This window comes from Buteo buteo, chromosome 4 (assembly GCF_964188355.1).
Source record: "Buteo buteo chromosome 4, bButBut1.hap1.1, whole genome shotgun sequence".
Classification (NCBI taxonomy): domain Eukaryota; kingdom Metazoa; phylum Chordata; class Aves; order Accipitriformes; family Accipitridae; genus Buteo; species Buteo buteo.
The window spans coordinates 61,874,178-61,895,501 of record NC_134174.1 but is presented as its reverse complement, the minus strand read 5'-3'; the positions used below and the strand labels follow the sequence as shown (position 1 = coordinate 61,895,501).

Sequence of the window (21,324 nt, the reverse complement as noted above, 5' to 3'; positions counted from 1 at the left end):
TTTTTTTTTCTCAGCCTATAATTTATTATACAGTCTCCTGTCAGAGGAGGAGGTAGACTAGGTGATTTTTACTGTATTGCAAATTATAATTATTATCGTTATTTGCATTAGTAATGGATTCATTCTTATCACTGCAAACAATTCCATTATCTGATCAGACAGTTACCTTCACACTGTCCGTGATCATATATTTTCATTAGGCACCTCTTTCTCTGTGGGTCAAAAGGAGAATTATTCTTTGGTGCAGTCACTTTTCTCTTCACTTTTAATGTTTTCCTTGGTTAAAAAGAAGTTTTTCATCCCCTACAAGCGCCCTTTGCAACAAAAATATGCTCCTTTCTGCTGCCATGTCGCCATCCCTTCAGACCCAGCAAGAAATGTCACATCGCTGCTATGAACTGCCCTTCAATGTCCTTTCTGTCGCAGCCGCCGGGAGAGGGTTTGTAATTCAGGTTCAGTGGGAGGAACCGAGAAGCTGATTTTCATGACCCGGCAAAGACATTTTTGAGTCCTTTTTGGATTAAAGCAAAGGCTTGAGGATCTACAGTCTCTCTTTAATGAGGTGGAGAAACTTCCTTTCCCAAGCCCTCCCTCCCCACATTCTGTGGGAGATGTGGGTTTGGAGAAGGATGATTGCAGAGTGAGGGTGCAGAGGGAGCAAACGCATCCTCCTCTTTGACTCCCTGCTGAACTTAGTGTGCCTCTGCAGGGGTATAAAACAGTCAGATGGCACCAGTTTCCAAACTGCCAGCAAAGGGGAGATGAGAAAGGTTGGAGAGAGGTGTGAGGTCTCGCCACAGACCCTCCTTGAGGACCTGACAGCAGCCTTGGTGAGAGCTGAATGTGGTGGAGAACTTCTTTTCACGCTTCTCTCCTGTTGATTTTTATTCCCTCATCAAATGAGAGATGATTGGTGTTTGAGTAAGGAATTAAGGACAGTAAGGAAAAGGTTGTCAGTCTAAAACAAGAGATTGGGTTTATTTTTAAGCAGCTCCTTTAGAAGTTTCTGTAGCCCGACTCGGGCTGTGGTCAGCAGACACAGCACTCCATGTTCAGAGGAGGGCATGACTTCTACTCTTCCATCATCACAGGCAAGACATACACATGCTCATTGTGTATTTTGTATACTGTGTAATTAAGGTGATGACTATATTCCTCCTCCATGAAGAACCTCCTCTGAGTAAGAAATGGTACCGCTCTCACGGGAGACCTCACTTTCCAAAGAGGATAATCAACACTCCCAGGGGAATCCAGACTCTGAAACTGCACACCCCAAACTGAGGCACCCAAGCCACCGGTATTGTTCATTGCTGTTGTTTTTAATGAGAGCAAGTGAGACTTACGTTTATCTGAACTTATATGCAAAATTATAATAAGGCAAATTATTATGAAAAAAAGTGCATTGCTTTGGAGGTTTAGATCCCCTTTTTTTCCCCCTTCACCTCCCTAATTGGTTTGCTGTGAAGCAATTATCCACTTAATGCAATTAATGGTAAGATTTTTCATAGGATATGTACCGCAACAAGAATTACAAGGGCCATAGCACAAAGAGGGACTTGAATGCAACTTTTGTATTTGGGTCTCACATAATATATGTCTTCAGTGCGCTAGCAAGTGTAGTAGCCACTTAGTTGTTATTGTGTAATTGAATACAACATTTAGACTAATTTAAAGAGTACTTTGCTTCTCCTTTCTGTTTGTATACAGGCACAATTTAGAAGTAAGTGGCATGTAGGCCACGATTAGTATTTTTTCATTTAGGGCTATGGGAGCATCACCTCGACCTTCTCCTTTCTTCCTCTGCCCCCTACTGAAGCCTTCTGTTTTGACTGATTAAGAATACTGATACATTTTACCCTTTCATTGTCTTCAAATTTGAGAGGGTTTGCAGAGGAAAAAAAATGGGTATCTGAACTTATTATATAATTTCTTTGGCAAAAGATGGTATTTTCTTCAAGTAAATATCTCTTTTGTCAAAGAAACTGTTTCCAATTCTTATAAGTAACAAGATGTTAACAAGTTTAGCCTTGTTTTTTTCACAGTTAAGTAGAACCATACAGAGTATATATTTCTGAAGTATGAGGGTGTGGCAAAATAGCTTGTGATTTACACTCAGATTAAGAACAAAATAGCCTTCAGGCATAACATCATAAAATTCCTATTTGCAACCTCTGAGGACACATCCCAGAAAGGTATGGAAATAAATACGTGTACATAACTGTCAGCTGTGGCTAGGTGATGAAAGCTCTAATATGACAAACTAGATTAAAAAAAAACTCAAGAGGTTCAGGAAGGAGAATTCATCAATGCCAAATTAAGATACACTCAAACATTTCTTGAAAGATAGAACCTCATTATCCTACTGATTTATGGAGCAAAGTAATGACTATAGACGGCATTGTCTAAAGACAACAATGAGCACTGCTATATCTCAGTAATAATTAGAGTCACTTGAAATCTTTTTTTTTTTAATTGTTCTCAGATGATTTGTAATACAGGAGAGAAATACATTGCACATGGCAATCTAAAATGTAATGAAAATATGTGGCCCAAGTTGCTCCCATATTTAAAATTCTGATTGCAATGCTGCCCACCAACAAAATAATAGTAATTTCTGGCAGGAATTATAAAACCTAAACTACAGCACAAAGTGTTGTTCACCAAATTACTCATTCCATATCCACAATTATAGTCCATTTTTTTCTTATGCTGATAACAAAAGATACATTCTAAGATCTGCGCTGTGTTACTCTTCCTTCAATAAAGAAAGTGAGCTTTTCAAAAGCTACAAAATCGTGCAGATAAAAATCAAAACATTTCTACATTTAAAGATTCAATCAAAGACTTGCCACGAATGGTGTGATATTAAAGTTTAAAAAAATAATCAATTTAGTGTGTATTTTTGAACATGATTTGTCACAAATAGCATTCCCAATAGATAAGAATGATTATATGGTAAAGAGCGTAATTTATATATCTCGAGCACTATGCTTTTGTCACCGACATCGTTAAGGAATTTGACACATTTGCAGGAGAACAATATATGTCAACTGAAATATATACCAATTAGCCATAAATGGGACACTGAAATGAATGATGCATGTGCATGCTATACTTACAAGTAATAACATGTGGTTTAAAGTCGCTTGCGTTTTCAAACAAGAATTCTTTTTATGTTGTCATTTAAAAAAATCTAATATTTCAAAAGGTCATGAATAAATAGCACCATTAGCATTAAAAGCTAGCTAAAGGGAAAGTAATTTGTTGTTCATTTAACATTGCGTTTTATGTAATAGCTTTGTAAAGTGTTCAGGGTGGGGGGGAGAGATTTTACTCTGCTAAACCAAGATGACGGCAGCTCCAGTTCATTATTAAAAGGAGATTTTTTATTATGCTATTGTCAACTTTAACATCCTGATTCTGTTATGTGTTTGTTAAAATTACATGGGCTGCTGAAGTGGCTATGGCAAAGGATAATGCAGAGAATATCATGACTGTCAAAACAATTGTGTAGGCAAGAATCTGCTTATACTAAGGTAAAGGAACAAAAGACAAAGGAGAAACCCTTCTGCAGTGTTAGGAAGTTAATAACCCTGTTGAGCTTTCCTCAGCAGGAGGTACTGAGATCAGGAAGCCAAATTCTAGAAGAGACAAACAGTCAAGGCCGAAGGAAGCAGGCAATGTCAAAGGGACGCGGGGTACATGGAAACCCAACATCAAATGCCAGCTCCCGTGTCTATGGCTATGCGTCCTCTGAGTAAACCCATAACTGTTTATCACCCTGGAGGGGGGAGGTGTGTTTCTCCATGGACTGGATGACATGAATGAAGTGTGAAAGCGTGTAGAGTCCTGCGGCTGGATCCTCTGCATCCTGCACAGCCGTGGCCGTGCAGCTGCGGAGAGCTGAGAAAGGCTTTGCAGGAGCAACCCAAAACTGGATTTATCACAGCCTGATGCAGGACAAACAATTAACATCCTTGAAATTATTAAACCTTACCCTCTTATTCTACTATAAGGCTGAACACAGATGGGAAAAACTGGAGCCAAAATAAGTGTTAGCTTATACCCCTCATGGACAGTGTAAGCTGGGGAGAAAACACAGAAAGCAAACGTTGCTGTGCACTTGCTGCTGCCATGAGGAGCTGCACAGGGAGAGAAGCAATGTAACGAGGGGAAGACACAAGTAATATCGTCAGGGTGAAAAACATCCATTTTTCCCTCTTGAGAGAAGTTGGACAAGAAATTGGCTTAGCAGTTTACTACCCCACACATCTATGACAGCATAGCAAGCGGTGTCTCCTTTACTAATTCATGTATTTATTCCCTGTTATCCTCCTAAAGCCAAGGTTTCAGGGACTCAGAAAACAGTGATTTTCCACATCAAAATTTGGTTCATACTGTGCTCCTGGGGCAGCACAATTGGGTAGTGACTTTTAATCTGGGCAAGAAGCACAAGTGCAGTTCAGTTTTTAAACATAAAAGCAAGCCTGCACATCTCTGACTAAAATTGAAATTGCTGGGGCACATTCTTTTCAGTTAGGTTAAACCAAGGAACAATTTGGTTTTCCCATAAGGAACTTGTTCCAGCTCTGAGTGTGCCCACAGATTGCCAATCTTCAGTGCTGATGGTTCTTTTTGTACTCTTTACAGCCCCCTCTCCCTCCCATCACCCTGTGAGAGCTGGCAGAATGCACTGAATTAATCAAACTGCTTTTTGTTCTGTATTAGAAAAGTAAAGTAGTGCTCCAACACTGAATAAATCGGTTTCCACCTCCACCACTGCAAGGGGAGTCCGAAGCCTTGCTAGGGGGTTGATGTCCTTCAGGACAAGACATTCTGGGGGAGGAAAGGCCAGACAGAGAGGCAGAAAGAGCAGAGTGCCCCAGTCTGGGGAACCTCAAGAGAAACTGGTGAAGACAAAAGGTCCCAAGGAGTGGTAGATCTCCAGGCCCCAGCGATTCTGTGTTTTTTTCAGCGAGGATGGGGTTGCCCTGGCAGCAGAGGAGAAGCAGCAGCAGGCTGAGGGAGCTGAGACAGGATTACGTAGGGACAGAAATTAATTTGTGAACTATCCACACTTCAGCTGAATGTGTTTATCAAAAAGCAGGGAAAAAGTGACTCCCTTATTGCATTACCTGTTTTGACCTCATCATCTGGCAGTTTTGTTCAAGGCTGAGGGCCAGGATATGGGATTTCAGGACACTTTGGTGATTGTTCTGATTATAAGCATTTTAGTGAAACTTCATTAACATTTGAAATTTGCTCTGCAGCTTTCTTAGATTCTCATTCTGTCCAGATTATATGATACAAGCTTAGTTCAGCATTAACACACCAGAACACAATACCAGTTCTCCATCATGTTCACTGTTCCCTCTCTCACAGGTAATTAAAATTAAACTTCTGTCCTCATTTTGTAACCACTCACCCTCTTATCTCTGTTTCATCCTTATCTCACACTAATTCTGGGTTTAGCCTTCAGTTTAAGAACATCAGCTTCCTTAATCCTCTCATAGAATCATAGAATGGTTTGTGTTGAAGGAACCTTAAAGATCATCTAGTTCCAACCCCCCTGCCACGGGCAGGGACACCTTCCACTAGACCAGGTTGCTCAAAGCCCCATCCAGCCTGGCCTGGAACACTGCCAGGGATGGGGCAGCCACAGCTTCTCTGGGCAACCTGTTCCAGTGCCTCACCACCCTCACAGGGAAGAATTTCTTCCTAATATCTAATCTAAATCTGCCGCCCTCTTTCAGTTTAAAGCCATTACCCCTTGTCCTATCACTACACGCCCTTGTAAAAAGTCCCTCCCCAGCTTTCTTGTAGGCTGCCTTTAGGTACTGGAAGGCTGCTATCGGTCTCCCTGGAGCTTTCTACTCACAAGCAGGTCTGCTTTCTCTTGGTACTGCCCAGGAGCCACACTCCAGATTCTGTTACCTGCCCCCTTTCCTCCTCTTGTCTGAAATTATTTTTAAATAGGCTGAAATCAGGGGAATTTTTCAACAGGCTTTGGCTCATTCACTCCTAAAGCTACTCTAAAAATTCTGTCTATAGAAATATTCTGTCTATAACCCCCACCTCCCAAACCAGCAAAAACCCCCCAACACACATCACCAGTATTAGAACTCCAGCGACCGCAGACTCCAGTGTTTTATGCATGAGTAGCTTTTATTGGCAGCAAGGTTTGGGGCATCCGTATGTGCTGTTAGCAAGCAGTAAGAGTTTGCAGAACATCCTCCCTCACTGTCTCGGAACCACAGAAACGGAATCTGAAGAAAAAAAAAAAGATACAAGTGCCTTGAGTTGTCAACATTTGTTGAGATTATATAAGTGGATTTGTTTTAATATAAGTAACCTGGTTTGTCATTTGACACAACTGAACACAACATACTTTGAGCTCCTAAGTTTGAAATTTTACTGCTAGGGAAAGCAGTGAAGGACTGTATTCATTCTGGTTCACTGCCTGCCTTCCTTTAGTTTTAGTTTCTTTTTTTTTCCAGATTTTGTGCTACCATCACTATGCAGATTGTCACAACTACTTGTGCAAAGGCCATGAGTCAATAGAAGAGTGAGGGCCTCTCTACAGGTGTACGCTTCATCAGCAATGTGCTTTGGTGAATAGAAACTACAACTGGACTTAGGACCTCTGCTTAAAGGTAATGCTGCTGGTCTGTAATCATTTTGCTTTGCTTGAAACTGTTTCCGTCTCCCATGTTGTCTTTTAAGTGATGGCATTTTAACTATGAATTTGTATATGGGTCTAAAACATATACTCTACCTCCTCTTCCAGATACCCAGTCGTGGGGTGGATAAAATAAAATAACTGATCAGGCAAATGAGGGAGTTTGGTTTAAAACGTCCAGGAAAATGACTAAAGCTGGATCAGTAAATCGTAATTCTATAACCTGAACATCCAAGCCATATTCCACAAAGTCTGGAGAAATCAGTTTTAGCCTCTCTCCCTCAACTTTATATGTAGCCTTTTAAGCGCAGCTTCCAAGTATTAGCCTTGCTCATTGGAGGGGTAGGCTTATTATCACTGTCCTCTTTTATCAATTATGATCTCAGGGACCATCAATATCAATGGAAAATGTCTGCTGGTTCCAGCTGACAGTAAGTCAGACGTCCCAATGCAAGCTCAGGCACAGATAACCTATTCTTGTGGACAGTAGGAGCCTGGCAAGAATGATGCTGATAATCCAAGCCATGGCTAATTTTTCTCACCCAAAGGTTTATACAGGAAGTTTGCTCTTCTGAAGCCTGGAAATATTTTAAGTTTTTCTTTGAAGTTATTTAAGGCAAAGAGTTGAAGTAGTAGTGAATTGAACTATAGAGGAACAGTGTCTTGAAAGGAAGGAAATAAAAGGTTTTCTTGAGAGTCTTTTTCTTTTAATGCTTTCAATAGCTTTTCTTGTGAAAATGCTTTCACCCCACATATAATTTTGTCACCTGTATTACTGAGTAACTTTCAAGATTTTCACAATGCATATACTTACTCTGTTCCATTTTGTCCAGATTGTACTGTGATAGTTGCAGCTCCTAATTTAGGAAAAGTTGGATTTAACTGGTTGTTGTTCCAAAGAAATTTAACTTTTGTAACTGTTCCAACATTAACTTCTGCATCAATGAAGTTTATGTAAGTGTTGTCTGGTTTGAGGGTTCCCCTGTGAAAAAATAACATTTTATGGATGTGAGGCATGCTAGCATTTAATATGAATTACCAGTCCTGTTAACTGATTGGCTGTGGTAGCAAGTGAGTAGAAAGTTAACAGAGAGACAGTATTTAGCTTATAATATAGTAACATCATTATTGCCCATTTTCCAACATAATTCATCCCAAATCAGTGTTTGTCAGAAGCAGCAAAGGCAGGTAGGCCTGATATGCCGCAGTCACACCTCACAATGAAGACCCAGTTACAGGACAATCCCTGTGGAGAAGGTAGAGCTTGCTCCCTGTTGCTTATGTAGGCAGGTTTTTTTGCACATAAATGAAATTTTCACTTAATATTAATTAATTTATATGATACAGATGTTGCATTTTTGGGGGTTGGCCAAAAGGATTATCTACCAGCTGCTCAGCCCTGCTCTCTAGCAGAGATTCCCACAGTTGCAGCACCGTGGCCGAGTCAAATGTGCATCTGCTCTTGGGTAACCGTAGTTTTAATCTGGCTACTCATTTCACGAGCATCAAAGCTCTAAATGGCAGCAGTTTGAGACTGGTAATGGCTTCAGCTACTACATCTCACCGAATATGAGCCAATGCTTCTTTGATCCTCTCCTTTGCCCCCTCCCACCCCCATGCTCTGAAGGTGAAGGGCTACTTTCTTAAATTTACTCCTGCTGTATGAAGTCAAGAGACATTTGAATGTGTGATGCCTTTATCACTGCAGAACTGTTATTGTAGACACTACCTGAGAGATACAGGAGGGGGGCGGGGGGAGAAGCAAAGGACCCGGCAGAACCACCCAGCAGAAACCTCTACTGTTTTAACAAGCTTCATGAGAAAGACAGGATTTTTATTCCTTCCCCTAGCTTTGCACTTTCTCATTCATCTGCCTTCAGAAGATGATATTTACTCTCCTCCATATTAAAAGGCTTATGGTAGGGGAAGTAATGAGAGACAGGACAAAATCCCTTTGCCTTTTTGTTTCTTTACTGGATCCACAGTGGTGCCTGGTAGGTTAGAGCAAGATTTGCTGAGGAAAATAAAGTTCACTTCCAGCAATTGAATTGACACAGGCCCTGCAAATGGCAGCTAGAGAGTGCTGGAGTGCATTCAGTACTGGCAGGCTAGTCTCAGGTGAATGCATGCATGCCAGCAAACTGGGATCAGCTCATAGCAAACACCTGCTGCCAAGTGTGAAGATGCAAAGTCATTCTTGGAAAAGTGGAAGTGACATAGTTGTCAATAAACAAAAAACAAAACCAAAAAATAAACCCCAAAACCCACATCAAAATGCCTTCTCTCTATTTTTCATCATTTCAGATATTTTAGTTGAAACAAACAAGAAAAATGCAAATAAACAAAACCACATAAGGCAAGCAAGCAGCTTCAGTGTAAGCAGGCAAAGTTATGAGCAATAAAAAAATAGATTTTTATATGGTAAATCATGAGGTAACTTTAGCTGTAAGCAGCTGTGGCGGGAACATTTTACAAGCCTGTGAAAGACAAGAAGATAAGAACTCCACTAGTGTAGGTCCAGCAAGACCTTAGTGGGACAGCAGACAAGTAACATCAAATTCTAACATTTTAAAATCCTGCATTCTAACCTTCTCCCTTCAAATGTAAAGCCAGAGTGAGCAAACTGTCACTGCATTTACATAGGGGGTAGAATTTTACCTCTAAAATAAGACCAACGTAAACAGAAATATTAATTAAAAATATGAATTAAATATTCTAGAAGAGAAGTTTCTTTTCTATTGAATTTTTAACTTACTTGATGATCTGATGCTGTCTTGTGTTCCCACCACTTCCATACAGGGCAATATTTACATATCCTTTTATTTTACTCCTTCCAGAGAGGGTCACGGTTACTTTGTACCTCCACACTACACAGAAGAAATACGGTAAGTTAGATTGTACCCAGGGAGAAACACTCTCCAAAATATCAAGTGTTGTCTTTTTTTTCAGTCTGTACACTGTAGTTGAAAGAAAACAAAATTAATGCTGTCCTTCACTTTCAGCTCAAGGCTACATCACAGGCTGTCTGGACTCAAAGGGGTTAACACAATGCTCTCACACCTTAATCTTGGTGCTTGTTGTTCTTCCTTGGGTTATAACTATGCAAAACAAATACAAAACACCAGCAAGTCAGACCTGTCATTATGCCCTGATGAGATCAATGTGAGAAATGGGTAGACATTTGTGTTACTTTCTGGGAAGAAAAAAAGCGCTAGTCCATAATATGGTAAACACAATGTAGACCTCAGCATTTTGACCATGAAGGTTTTCATATACAGTGAAGCTGGAAAGAAGGAGGTGTTAGAAATAAATACTGATACATACCAGAATATAAGCAGTGTCGAAGGAGTGTAAAAAAGTTCTGAAGCTCAAGGAAAATAATTTTTGTGGGTGGGAACTTTCTTTGAGTGTGCAATTAGCAAAAGCGGCTGTTCCCTCTCTGATTCTTGTTTACAAAGGTGAAGGAAGAACAGTCTTGTGAGAGCTGACATTTAGGATAACTGAGGTTGTAAAGGAGGTCATCTCGTCCATCCACTTCTCGAACAAGGCCAGTTACGATCAGCTTGCTCTTGGCCTTTGTCAAATGGAGTTTTGAACATCTCCAAAGATGGCGATTTCCCGGCTTCTCTGGACCCCTCTTCCTGCAATTAACTACTATCATTGTGACAGTAATTTTCATACTATTTAATTAAGAAATTGCCTTGCTGCAACTTCTGTGCATTGCCTAACCTTTCTCCTTGCACGTTGTAGTGCAGCCCACTAAACATCTCAGTGACCTCCACTAGACTCTATAGTTTGTCAGTATCTTACTTGTACTGGAGGGCCCAAAATTGTGCACTAGTGTTGGACCAAAAGAGAAAAAGGCATGAAGGACTGAATAGCCACTGCACTGCTATGAGGTCTGTTCATCAGTTAAAATTAATTGTAAAACAGGAAAATTAAAAAGGTTGTTTACAAGGAGTAAGTAGCAATGGAAGCAATTGAAACTCACGAGGAAAATCCCTGGCTTCTCCAGTATTCAGGTAAAGTTTCAGGAAATCGTTTTTAATTTTCCCTTTAAATTTATCTGCAAAGTGACCCATATTTGGACATCCGTCTCGTGGGCAAGGGAAACAGGTTTCCTATTGAAAACAAATATATCTATTAATAAAATTATCCAGCCAGCCAAGAAAAAAAAAAAAATTAGTCATAGGACTTATTTTTAACATACCCACCTAACTGGCCCTGTATCACAGCAGCAACAAATTTGAAGTAACAGTTTCTGTGACTTAGGAAGGATCATATAAGCTAGACAAGTTTCTCAAAGGCTCTGATTTTTCAGGGCTCTATGTTTTTTCTCATGCCATTTAGCTCAATCCAGCCACAGCAGTGACATCCTTAAGTAGTCTTGAACTGGAGCGGGGAGGAGGAGGTGTCCTTCCCAGCAACTGATGAGAAAGAATTATGTCTCCTTATACCTTCAGGTTGGGTCAAGAAAGGCTTTGTCTTGAAAACAAAGCTCATTTTTGTCATGAAAGCAGTTTTCTACTATGGTGACAGAAGCAGGTAGTCACCTTCTCCCAAAGTGACCTGAGAAGTGTGATCTCTATTACCTGCTCAGAACATGTAAAGGTCAATCTAAGCACTATGTAAGTTTATACCTCTGTCTGTAGGATATGACAAGCCTGTTGCCTCCCTGCTACTCTTGGGCTGTAGCTCCTCATCTCCCAGTCTGGGACAGGGAAGGGCTTCCTGACCTTGGTCCATAAACCATTGCGCTTTGTCCCTGAGGCCATCTTAAAGTCACCAAAGTACTTTGATCATGGACTGACCCCATCAGGTCATCACATGTTATTTTCCTTCTTGTTGTTTTGAAAAGAAAACATTTAAGCTGTGTTTGAAAGTTCATCATCTACAGTATGGGATTCCACTCGCTGCAGTTTGATAAATACATTTGGTGATTACAGGGACAGGCTCTTCTCCTTACCTCTTCCCCAGTTTGATGCAGCAGAGCAGACCTGCAGAAGCCACACTAGCTCCAGTAGTACCTCAGGGCTGTCACACCAGCACAGAATGAGGGCTGTCCCTGTTTGTTGTTGCCTTTTTCTACTTTGACCCATGTCAGCTGAACGAGGTATAATACTTTAGGATGTCTGACCCTTACTTCTCTTACAGATGCACTCATTGGGTGCAAGCTAGCATAAATAAATTGAATTTCAGATGTATACATAAGAGACACTATTTTTGATATGGTCCATACTGAGGCTCAGAGAAATACTTACTGTGTCAAAAACATCATATGAAGCACAAGAATAGCCTAGAAATCCATCAGGGTAGATAATACTGTCAGAGTAATACTTGTAACTCCGCAAATGATTGCAAGCCACAAAGTCCCGAGTTCCTGTGAAAAGATGCTCCCAGGTTAGTTCTCCCTTTCTGTTACCATTCGAGGAAAGATACTGGCACAGCCCTTGCCATGTCATTGGGATACATCGTTCCTCCTCAAAAGCCTCATCACAATTCTTGGAGTATCAAACGTAAGGTTTGAAGCTTGCTCTCGCAATGAATTGATGCTCTAAGGAATGTCACTGACTCAACAGGTATAAAATGCAAACTTCAAATGCTTTGTGGAGCTCAACTGTGCAGCTCAGCTCAGCCCAGCCCCTCCCCTTCCCTCACAAACACTTATTCAAGCAATCTGACCGAGTTTCACAATAGAAATGAGAACTGCATGAAGCAGGTCTTTTGTAGGCAGCAGCTGCATTACCATAACAAAAGAAAACCAAATGAAAAGTATTTAACAGTGAACTTCCTAGGGCAATGCTGATTTGCTCCAGCTGAGGACTTCAAAACAAAATTATTATTATTGGGGGGGGTGCTTAAGGAAGGGAGACTCTTAAAATTAAAATAATGAATATATTATTTTCCTTTGTGTTGCCTTTATTTTCCTGACTTTAGGTTAAAAAGAAGATCATATACAACACAGTTATTTCTTTGTGCCTTAATTCCCCATTATTGATAACAAGTTTATTAAAAAAAAAAAGAAGAAAAAAAGAAAAAGTAATGCCTCTAGCTGCATTGAATAAAACCTGGAGAAAAAGGCTAGTCATCACAAATAAGTTCATGGATTCTCAGAGTTTAAGGTGTTTGCAATAATGTAGGAAAGAGCTCAGATAATATACTGAAAAATCTCTACAGCAGAAATCTTGGGATTTTTTTTAATGTAATGTACAATTAAACTTTATAAGGAAATTTTCTAATATTTAGAGCTTTTATTAGAACCATGTAAAACAACAGAGAACAGTGTATTTGAGCAGCTATGTGCCACTCTTTTTTTTAGCTGACTAAAAATAGACACAATGATGTTGCTTTAATGCAACCCAGATTATAATAGGTAATTAAAAAAAAATTAAATTGCTCTATCTCAGAAGAACTGCAGCTGAAGATACCCTAACAGAAATAGCTGTGAGCATCATTGCCCTGCTCCACCCAGTATTGCTGCTGGGCAACTAAATAGAAACAAAGTGAAATGTGTTGTTACAGACCCTTCAAAATTTTTGGCACAGTTTCAGTAACTTTTGTTGCTGCTGTAAAATACTTTAGAGGAGGCATATTTTCCAGAGGCAACACCTTTGTCTTGTTTATTTTTGAATAAGCTTTGGGAAATAGTGTGTTTTGAGCATATCAACAGTTTCACTGCACTCTGCAGCTGCCATTGCTGATGGACACACCAAAAGCTAATACAAAACACCTGAATTAAGAGAATTTAAGTCCTTACATTGTGAGGGGTGAGTTTCCCCGGAATTTGTAATGTAATCAAAACACTTACCTTCCCAGATGCCGTCGAGATCTACAATTTGTGAAACAGGGTTCTTCCCACACCCTGGCATTTGCTTTCCTCCATTTGGGTAAAAGTCAAGATGTCCTATAGCTGTGGGCATGCCAAAACCTGAAGCATTTAAAGCGGGGGTAAGTAGGTTTGAAATTAATATTGTCTAGTATTTTCTCATACCTATAGCTACTGGCTTGAAGTTTGTCTGTGCTTGGTATTTTAGGATATGAGCTGTTAGTGACCAGAATGGTGTATTTGTTCTGTGTCTATACATCACCCAGCACAACTGAGTCTTGATGAATGATTAGGATACTTAAGTGCCACAAAGCATAAATAATTTAGTATTAATACAGTACAGCTGAATATTCACCTAAGTAGGGGATTGTGGGAGCTGAATCTGTGTGGATAATGTCAACAAACTCTGCATCAGATTTATCCAGTCTGACTTCAAGTGGAGTGTCTTGGAAATAAGGTTGAGCAGGGTCCAGTCCTGAAAGAAAAAGACTAGTGTTATGTATAGATAAGGAGATATAGATGTATCATTTTACATAACACTATGATTGTATATAATGAATATTACATATATAGTTGCCTATGGTTCCTTATATCTAAGTAGTATAGGCATTAATAAAATGATAACATGTGCTCTCTCTTACCAAGTGGCTTTTCAGGAAGGAGAAAGGGTTACCTGTGTGAAGCCTATTAAATTTTACTGATTTACATGAATATTGACTCCCACTTGGATGTAACTTTTTTTTTTTTAAAATTGAACTTCCCTTTAATAATGTTGCTCAAATTGAGGTGGCTGCGTCTGCATCCCATGTAACTCAATGTACTCAAACAGTAATTGATGCTGATAGCACCCCATGTGCTTGGAGGTGTTGGAACCAGCTTGCCTGCTTGTGGCTCCAGTCAGGTTTTGGAAAAACATCTAGTTTTGAAGTGATGATCTTTGCTTTTGATCCTAGCAGAAAACAGAATTAATTTGCTTCCCAAATTGCTGCAGCAATTTCAGGAGCTTGTAAAGTCTTGCAAATTGCATAATTTTTGCTACCTTATACTTGCATCTCTTGTTGTCCCTGGGCAGCAGATTTGGTTTTGCTCTTAGTAAACTATTTTGTAGACTATTAGTCCAAGGTTCATCAAGCCTGAAATCCCAGAGGAAAAGTAACAATTGAAAAGGGCTGCGTTAATAATATCCAAAATTGTCTTTTGTGTATGAAAGGTCACTCTGCTTAATGCACACCGCCCTTGGCGCTGACTCCATGATGAATAAGGAGATCAAGCCCATAGCTTTAAACTCTGGAAATGCTGAACATGTTAAAAAATTGCTAAAGAATGCAGACTGCGGGGTGAGTTTCCTATATTTTGAGAAAGGCGTGGTTTGATCACAAATTTAGCTGATAATACCTCTCTTCAGTTTTGTTCTCTGGGACATTATTGGAGGTTTTAAAATGCTCAAAATGGTGTCTCTGCTTTGTGAGGTCTCTGGAATATCTGAATATCTTTTTTAGAAATGAATTCATGTTGCAATAAATATGCCTGTTTGATTGCCATTTTCTTTCTTAAAGAGTCAGTTAAACATTTTAAGAAAGATGAGGGCTATCCCTTGAAGAACAGCGCAGGGATAGGGTGAACGGTTATGCGGTGGCTGTGTTGTACTGATGCTCCTGCTATGGGCAGAGATCTGAGACAGCCTGCGCTTCCATGGAACTTCGCTTTGCCTCTTGGCCGTACGCATTTTCATCATTTAAGTCTTGCAGTGTTGCAAAATGGTTTCTTCAAGAGTTGTTTGCTCTCAGCTAGTGTGGGTAGAGAGCAGATTACAAGGACGCTGAAAAAGGAAAACTTGCTGTTGGATCAAAGGGAAGACGAAAACGCTTCTGGCCAATAGTCACAGAGGCTTGATCTGTTAGATCTTGCAAGACACAGACACTATTTATAGGACCAGTGGAGGATATCCAGATTCTGCGTATTCAGAGCGATATGTGGACAGCTATAAAACAAACCAGAACCAAAAATGCCCTCCCTGATAGAATTGAACAGGAAAACCTGGCTTAGTGAGAGGCTTTCTCACTTTCTCAGAGCATAGAGTGTGTAACTTGCAACAGGGAAAGACAACAGAGCAATTCAGTGCTGGGCAGGCGAAAAGTGAATCAGTACAGCTGACCAAAAATTAAGAGAACAACATCATATTCCTTACAAATGTCTAAACTCCGAAATGTGGGAGCACTTAAAAGGGACACCTATTACTTAGGAATATAGTGAAAATGGGGGGCTGCTTTCTGATCAGTCAGCTCTGATATTATCTGGAAAGTAAGAGGGAGCTCATGTAGCTCAAACTAATACAGGTTGTCTAAACATAATGCCTGTGATCTCCTTCAAGAAGAAAAAAAAAGGGATTCAGTTGAAATCTGACTGTTTCGTTAAGTATGAGTGCAGTTTCTTAGTAAGTCTACTTGAATATGGACAGATGATATAATCCTGTGCGACTCAATTTTTGCTGCCAAGGAAATACAGAGATTAGTGTATCAACAGTTAAGTGAAGAAATTAAACTTTAGAAAGTTTGCAGGAAATAAAAACAAAAAAGGTAATTTAATTGCTGTTAATGTACTCTACTAGGTGAAGAGTTTATGTAGACATAGCAAAGCAAGGTCATAATGAGTATATCAGGAAGGTTAGCCTACTGCTTCTGAAATGTCAGGTTTAATCCATCCTTTTCTGGAAAATGATATTTGTTAGAAAAACTACAGTACAAAATAACTACTCGCTGTTGTGCTGCTTCTAGCATGCTTTGGAGGGACCTGCAAGCAGTGGGTGATATTGTGCATCAGATGTGCTGCTGTATAACAGGCCAGATTAATGAAAGATGAAAATGGCAGGAGAAAAGCTGCTAGGACAGGGAAGGTAGGGATTACTCTCCTGGTCTGTTTTATTACATTAGTGTTGGACAAATCATTATGAAAAGCAATCATGGCAACTCAAGCTGCTTCTGGTTGTACGGTAGTTATTGCAAGTTCATTTTTAACAGTGACAATGGAGTATTGTTATGTTATAGCATCGCTCCCTTCCTGCTCCAAACTAGCACTGGTCTGGGCAGTGACACCGCTAGGTTGAAGCACCAGAAAGCAAGCTCTGCAGAGATTGCCACAACCATTAATGTTTATCAGCAAGTCAATTAATGTATTGCAGGGGGCCTTCTGTCTCTGTTAGCTGTATGGAGCCTTTCCTTTGCTGTGTAAACATATGCAAGCAAAATAATCATCACACTGACTGTTTTCCCACACTTACCAGGGTACCACTCCCCGGTGTACTATGAAAAGAAGCTAAGTTCTATAATGTCCAAATTACCCTTGACTAAACTACAGCCCACAGTCAGATACAATCATAACAGAAATTGAACAGCAACATTTTGTTAAGCTGTGATGTCTTTAGTCACTGACTTACCAGTTATTCTTCCAATCCCTGGCACCCTCCTGCCAGCCTCACCTGCCGCATGTGCCCCAAGGCTGTGGGCAATTATGTGAACATCAGCTGGAGAGTATCTATATTTTTTCTGAGAAAATAGCAATATAAAAAATTACTACATCTGTTTTCATCTGCAACAGGGAAGAGTAAAAAGGGGCTGAAAAACTACTTTCAATTTGACTACAGACTCAGGAACTCCTATAGTATTTCAGGATCTGTTTCCCAGTTTAGGTAATTATGCCCAATACATAGATTTTTCAAAACTCCTTATTCATGTGCTGCTCTCATTTGAAGGCTGCAAAAACTCTAGACGGCTCTGTATCTATTTTACATCCTAGACCCAGTAAGATTCACAGGATGTTTATCTGGCTTGCAAGTTTCAGCCAGGCAGGAACTCTTAATTACACCTGGCAGGTCAGGAACCACATGCAGCTGGAGGACGACATGAGAAGAGAGATGCCTTCACCCTTTTTGGACAGTGATTCAGTGGCTGCAATGCACATGTAGAGAGTGAGACATGGTTCAGAGCACTCCTAGACCCAGCCTACTATCTAAGTAGTTTACAGTTCTTTTATGGGAATTGTGTGTTGAAAGCACTTAGATTAAAAGAAGGCTTCAAACCAAGCATCGCTTCCCATGTGAAGCTGGCTAAGAAAGGGGGCATGTGGCACCTTCTGTAGATTTGGGCAGTGTACACAGTGACCTTCCCCGAGGCAGCTGGCTGGGTCCTATTTGTCCCCAGGTGTTGTTGCTCACTGGAAAGCAGTTGTCCTCCAGCTGCTGCTGGCTGCCAGCTGATTTTCTGGCATTCTTAAGAGCAGTTTGGTAGGTTTTGTCTTCCTGAGAAGGCAGTCTGCTGTGTCTGTTTGCGTATTTAAAACTACACACTTTACATCTGTTAACATGTATGGAATAACTGTTTGGCTATACTATGGGGACATCTTGTAGAACTTCATATCCCTAAGTTGGCTAACCCTGCTGTTATGACGTAGTTCTCTAACTTAAAAAAAAAAAAAAAGAGTCTGTCTTCAGCACAACTTCTAAAATGATCACTGAGTAGAAGAAAATGTTTTCTGATGGTTACATTCACATTCATGAAAGTTCTTGAATAGTATTTCTTTCAAATCAGCATTATAACTATAGCTTTATAACTGCAAGATTCTTACCATAAGAACATTTATAAAATAAGCTATTTCAGCGCCCACAACACGGACATTGTTTGATGCCTGGGTGTACTGACATCTTGCGCCTTTCTTCCAGTTTATGCAGATGCAGTTCACATCTTCCACAGAAAGCATCCTCTGTTTTGTAAAACAAAAGTAAAAACCAAAGATCCCCACAGTAAATGCAATCTGGAATTGGTTCATATTGCTTATTTCATTCACTGTTCATAGTAAGTCCTAGATTGAAAGCTTTGTTCTAAATGATGTCCTTCAGTTCCCTTCCAGACGTACATTTTTACAGCTTTATTGCTTCTGTTAATGGTCAGCCCATGTCCTCAGCCTCCAACACCCATGTGGCAACCCATACCTTCGTGATGGACTTTCCACATCTAGAAACCTGTCTTTTGTTTGGAGAAATATGATGCAATAGTTATAAGTCTGCAATTATTTCTGGATTCACCCTAGTTCCTAAGCAGTATCTTGCTCCAGGGTTTGTATTGTTTTCACGAAGAAAAAGGACGCTTACGAGCCAAATCTTGTTGTCACTTACTTCACTAAAGAAAAGAATTGAATGCATTTTACCTCCTGCTTTTCCTCAAGGTGCAGAGCTACATATGTAAGTTGCTAACAATTTGAAAATGTGGCCTTTTTACCTTTCTTATCACTACAAGTACCATGAGAGAAATTGGTTAGAAATGGAGGAAACAGGCAATTTATAGGAATGTGTTTATAAATGCAAACTAAGGAACTTCACAGGGACACAATTTCCCCATGGTACCTACCTTGCACATGTCTGACAGCCAGTTTTCTTCTCCATCATCTATAAATCCATGTACTATAAATCTGGTTATCCTACTTGCATTAAAATTTGAGTAGTCAATTGTTACAGCATCAACTGCAGAGATCTCCTGTTGTAGATGTTAAATTAATAAATTAATAAACATTTAAATCTGCTTTCTGTAATGTCAAAATTGCAAAGACATGAACTATGCTCATCTGTACAGGTATTTAAAACTTATGCAATGTTAAACTCATCTGCAAGTGTTTATGTGACTGTGGCTTGAGATCTGTATCTCCATTCAAAGCAAGCTTTGACATATATCTTAGAGCAGCCAGGACTTTATTTTAATGTGTTTTTATCTTATCTGTGGAAAAAAAATTACTCAACAATTTAAAAAATGCACAGTTTTCCAGTACTTCTCAGTGGCCATACAGAAAAAATGGGGGCGTGCTGCTTTGTGAGGGTTGGAGGAGGGTATTCTGTCCCAGAGACCCTGCCAAGGAGATGGAAGAGCTTGTCTCCTGCATAAAGTGGAGGTTTGGCCATTTCTAATACTTTCCAGGAACACAGCTGGAGTCTGTGTTTATTTATTCTTTTTGCATATGACTTACTAATGTTTAAACCGCAATACTTACTTGAAAGACAGTAGGATTTTCTCTTGTGTACAGGAGGAAGTGAATGTCTATCTTTTTTGGATCCCAGGGTAACTTATGGATTGGTCTTTCTGCAGTCCCAGACCATGGTATATCATCTGAGAAACATCCAAGCCTTTCATAGCAAACTTCATTGCCTGTAGCCCACAGATGAGATCAATAATATGTGAATGAGCAAAGAAGCGGAGCAGGCTGGTCATAACTCACAGCACCTCTTCTCTGGAGGTCTCTTGGTTTCCTGAAACTCCTACGGTTTACAGAAAGCAAAGACCAGTAGTTGCCCTCTCTGAGCTCTTCAAAGGCTACAGTTTGCCCCAAGGAAAGAAACCATCCTATTGCTCATCAACAAAGTATTCAGTGGAGTTTCTCCATGGGTATCCTGTACCATACCTTGGATCTTTCCCCAGCTGTGTTTTGCCTAAGGCAAAGACAGCTGATGAGTTTCTCCTAATACCAAGCCAAGATATTGCAAATAATCAGCAATAACTTGAGACTGTGCTGAAGAGCTGACTACACTGTACGTGAGAACTCTTATACTATACAAGCCAGTGGCTTCTGCTGAATATGAAGTTATACCCTCATTAGACTGCCTCTGCCCCCCACCCCTGGCTTTTTCTCCATTTCCATCACTAAAGAAGAGTACAACAAATAATTTCCTAGGTTTGGTAGAGCAATAGCTTTGCTATGAGATGGAAAACACCAGCATTTCTTGCATGCTTCTAGGGTGGGATTTCCAGAGTGGAGAAGAGGAAGGACAACATGCACACACACTTGTCTCACTGTTCTTGTATAGGAAAGTGAACTATGTAACCTCAATCAGTAAGTTTTAAGGCATCATAGTGTAGAATAATATCTCACAAAATATAGCAGCATAGAAAGGCTATATAAATACTAACCCCATATGCTTACCTTCTGCTGCGCTGAGCAGAAATAGTGCAAGTATCCAAATTCCAATCATCTAGAACAGTAGAAAAAGAAGCAGCTAGGATTTGCTAACCTGCTTGATTAGCGAATGCACTTAGCTTTCTGGTGCTGAATTTTCTCAAGGTGAAAAGTGTGCTGTGTCTCTCTTCTCTGCAACATGTATCTATGTGAGATATGTATGAGTCAGCTTTATGTTTGCTTGCTCCGCTGGAGACTGTGGGGCTCCTAAATCTACTAAAGCATAGCTTAAATCCAGAGTGTTTGTCCTGCTGAGGCTACACCTCTAATTGGAGGTATAGTAGCTAATTCAGAACTAGTGTAAGGATGCCTATGTAAGCTGCCATTCCCCTTTATACTGCTGGGTCTTGGGAAGCCATACACCTGATGAGGTAAAAGAAAAACCCCCAAACCTGAGCTACTTACGCTGCAGCCTTGAAGCTCCATGTGCTAATGTGCAAACTTTGCATGTACTTTTTATAGTCTGCTTTATCCTTGGAAATGTTCCCAGAAAGATAGGAACATTTATTTCAGATTATAGTTTATAACTAAGCTGGAAAACAGCTTTAATGGTTGGTTTCTCTGAAAACTCCAAAATCCATGGACAAAGACTTCTTGAATTGGTGTGCTGGAGCCCAGAATAGGATTGGAGCTCCAGAGGTAGGGTAATCCTCAGGCAGCATCACATCAAGAGTGGGACATTAAAGAATTTTGTGGATCTGTGTAGCAGGGCATTTAGGGGCTTGTCTTGGCTGGGAAGGATTTTGTTTTTAGTGTTGTGTAGTTGAGATGTAGGGGGTCTGCTGGGGAAGTTAGCAGGGAGCCACATCGTCTTTAAGTCCCCTCC

At 40.1% G+C, this 21,324-nt stretch overlaps 1 protein-coding gene across 1 annotated transcript; it reads right to left on the bottom strand.

Annotated features, from left to right (window-relative positions):
• Window positions 1-6,182: 6,182 nt before the first annotated feature.
• Window positions 6,183-20,514, bottom strand: LOC142030699 (inactive pancreatic lipase-related protein 1-like). Its single transcript, XM_075026988.1, has 12 exons — window positions 20,466-20,514; window positions 19,539-19,693; window positions 18,905-19,030; window positions 18,126-18,260; window positions 16,939-17,047; window positions 13,861-13,980; window positions 13,488-13,607; window positions 11,941-12,059; window positions 10,671-10,800; window positions 9,435-9,546; window positions 7,494-7,661; window positions 6,183-6,266 (listed from the first exon to the last, which is right to left on the bottom strand). The coding sequence occupies exons 1-12, from the start codon at window positions 20,512-20,514 to the stop codon at window positions 6,203-6,205; spliced, it is 1,407 nt and encodes a 468-aa protein (XP_074883089.1). The 3' UTR covers window positions 6,183-6,202.
• Between the last annotated feature and the right edge of the window lie 810 nt (window positions 20,515-21,324).

Excerpts from the sequence above, each read along its gene's own strand:
- LOC142030699 (XM_075026988.1), bottom strand. The coding sequence starts at position 20,514 with ATGATTGGAATTTGGATACTTGCACTATTTCTGCTCAGCGCAGCAGAA. Across the intron at positions 19,694-20,465 it reads TCTGCTCAGCGCAGCAGAAG|GCAATGAAGTTTGCTATGAA; the intron begins GTAAGCATATGG and ends TGTGGGCTACAG. Across the intron at positions 17,048-18,125 it reads ATTTTATAAATGTTCTTATG|AAAAAATATAGATACTCTCC; the intron begins GTAAGAATCTTG and ends CTATTTTCTCAG.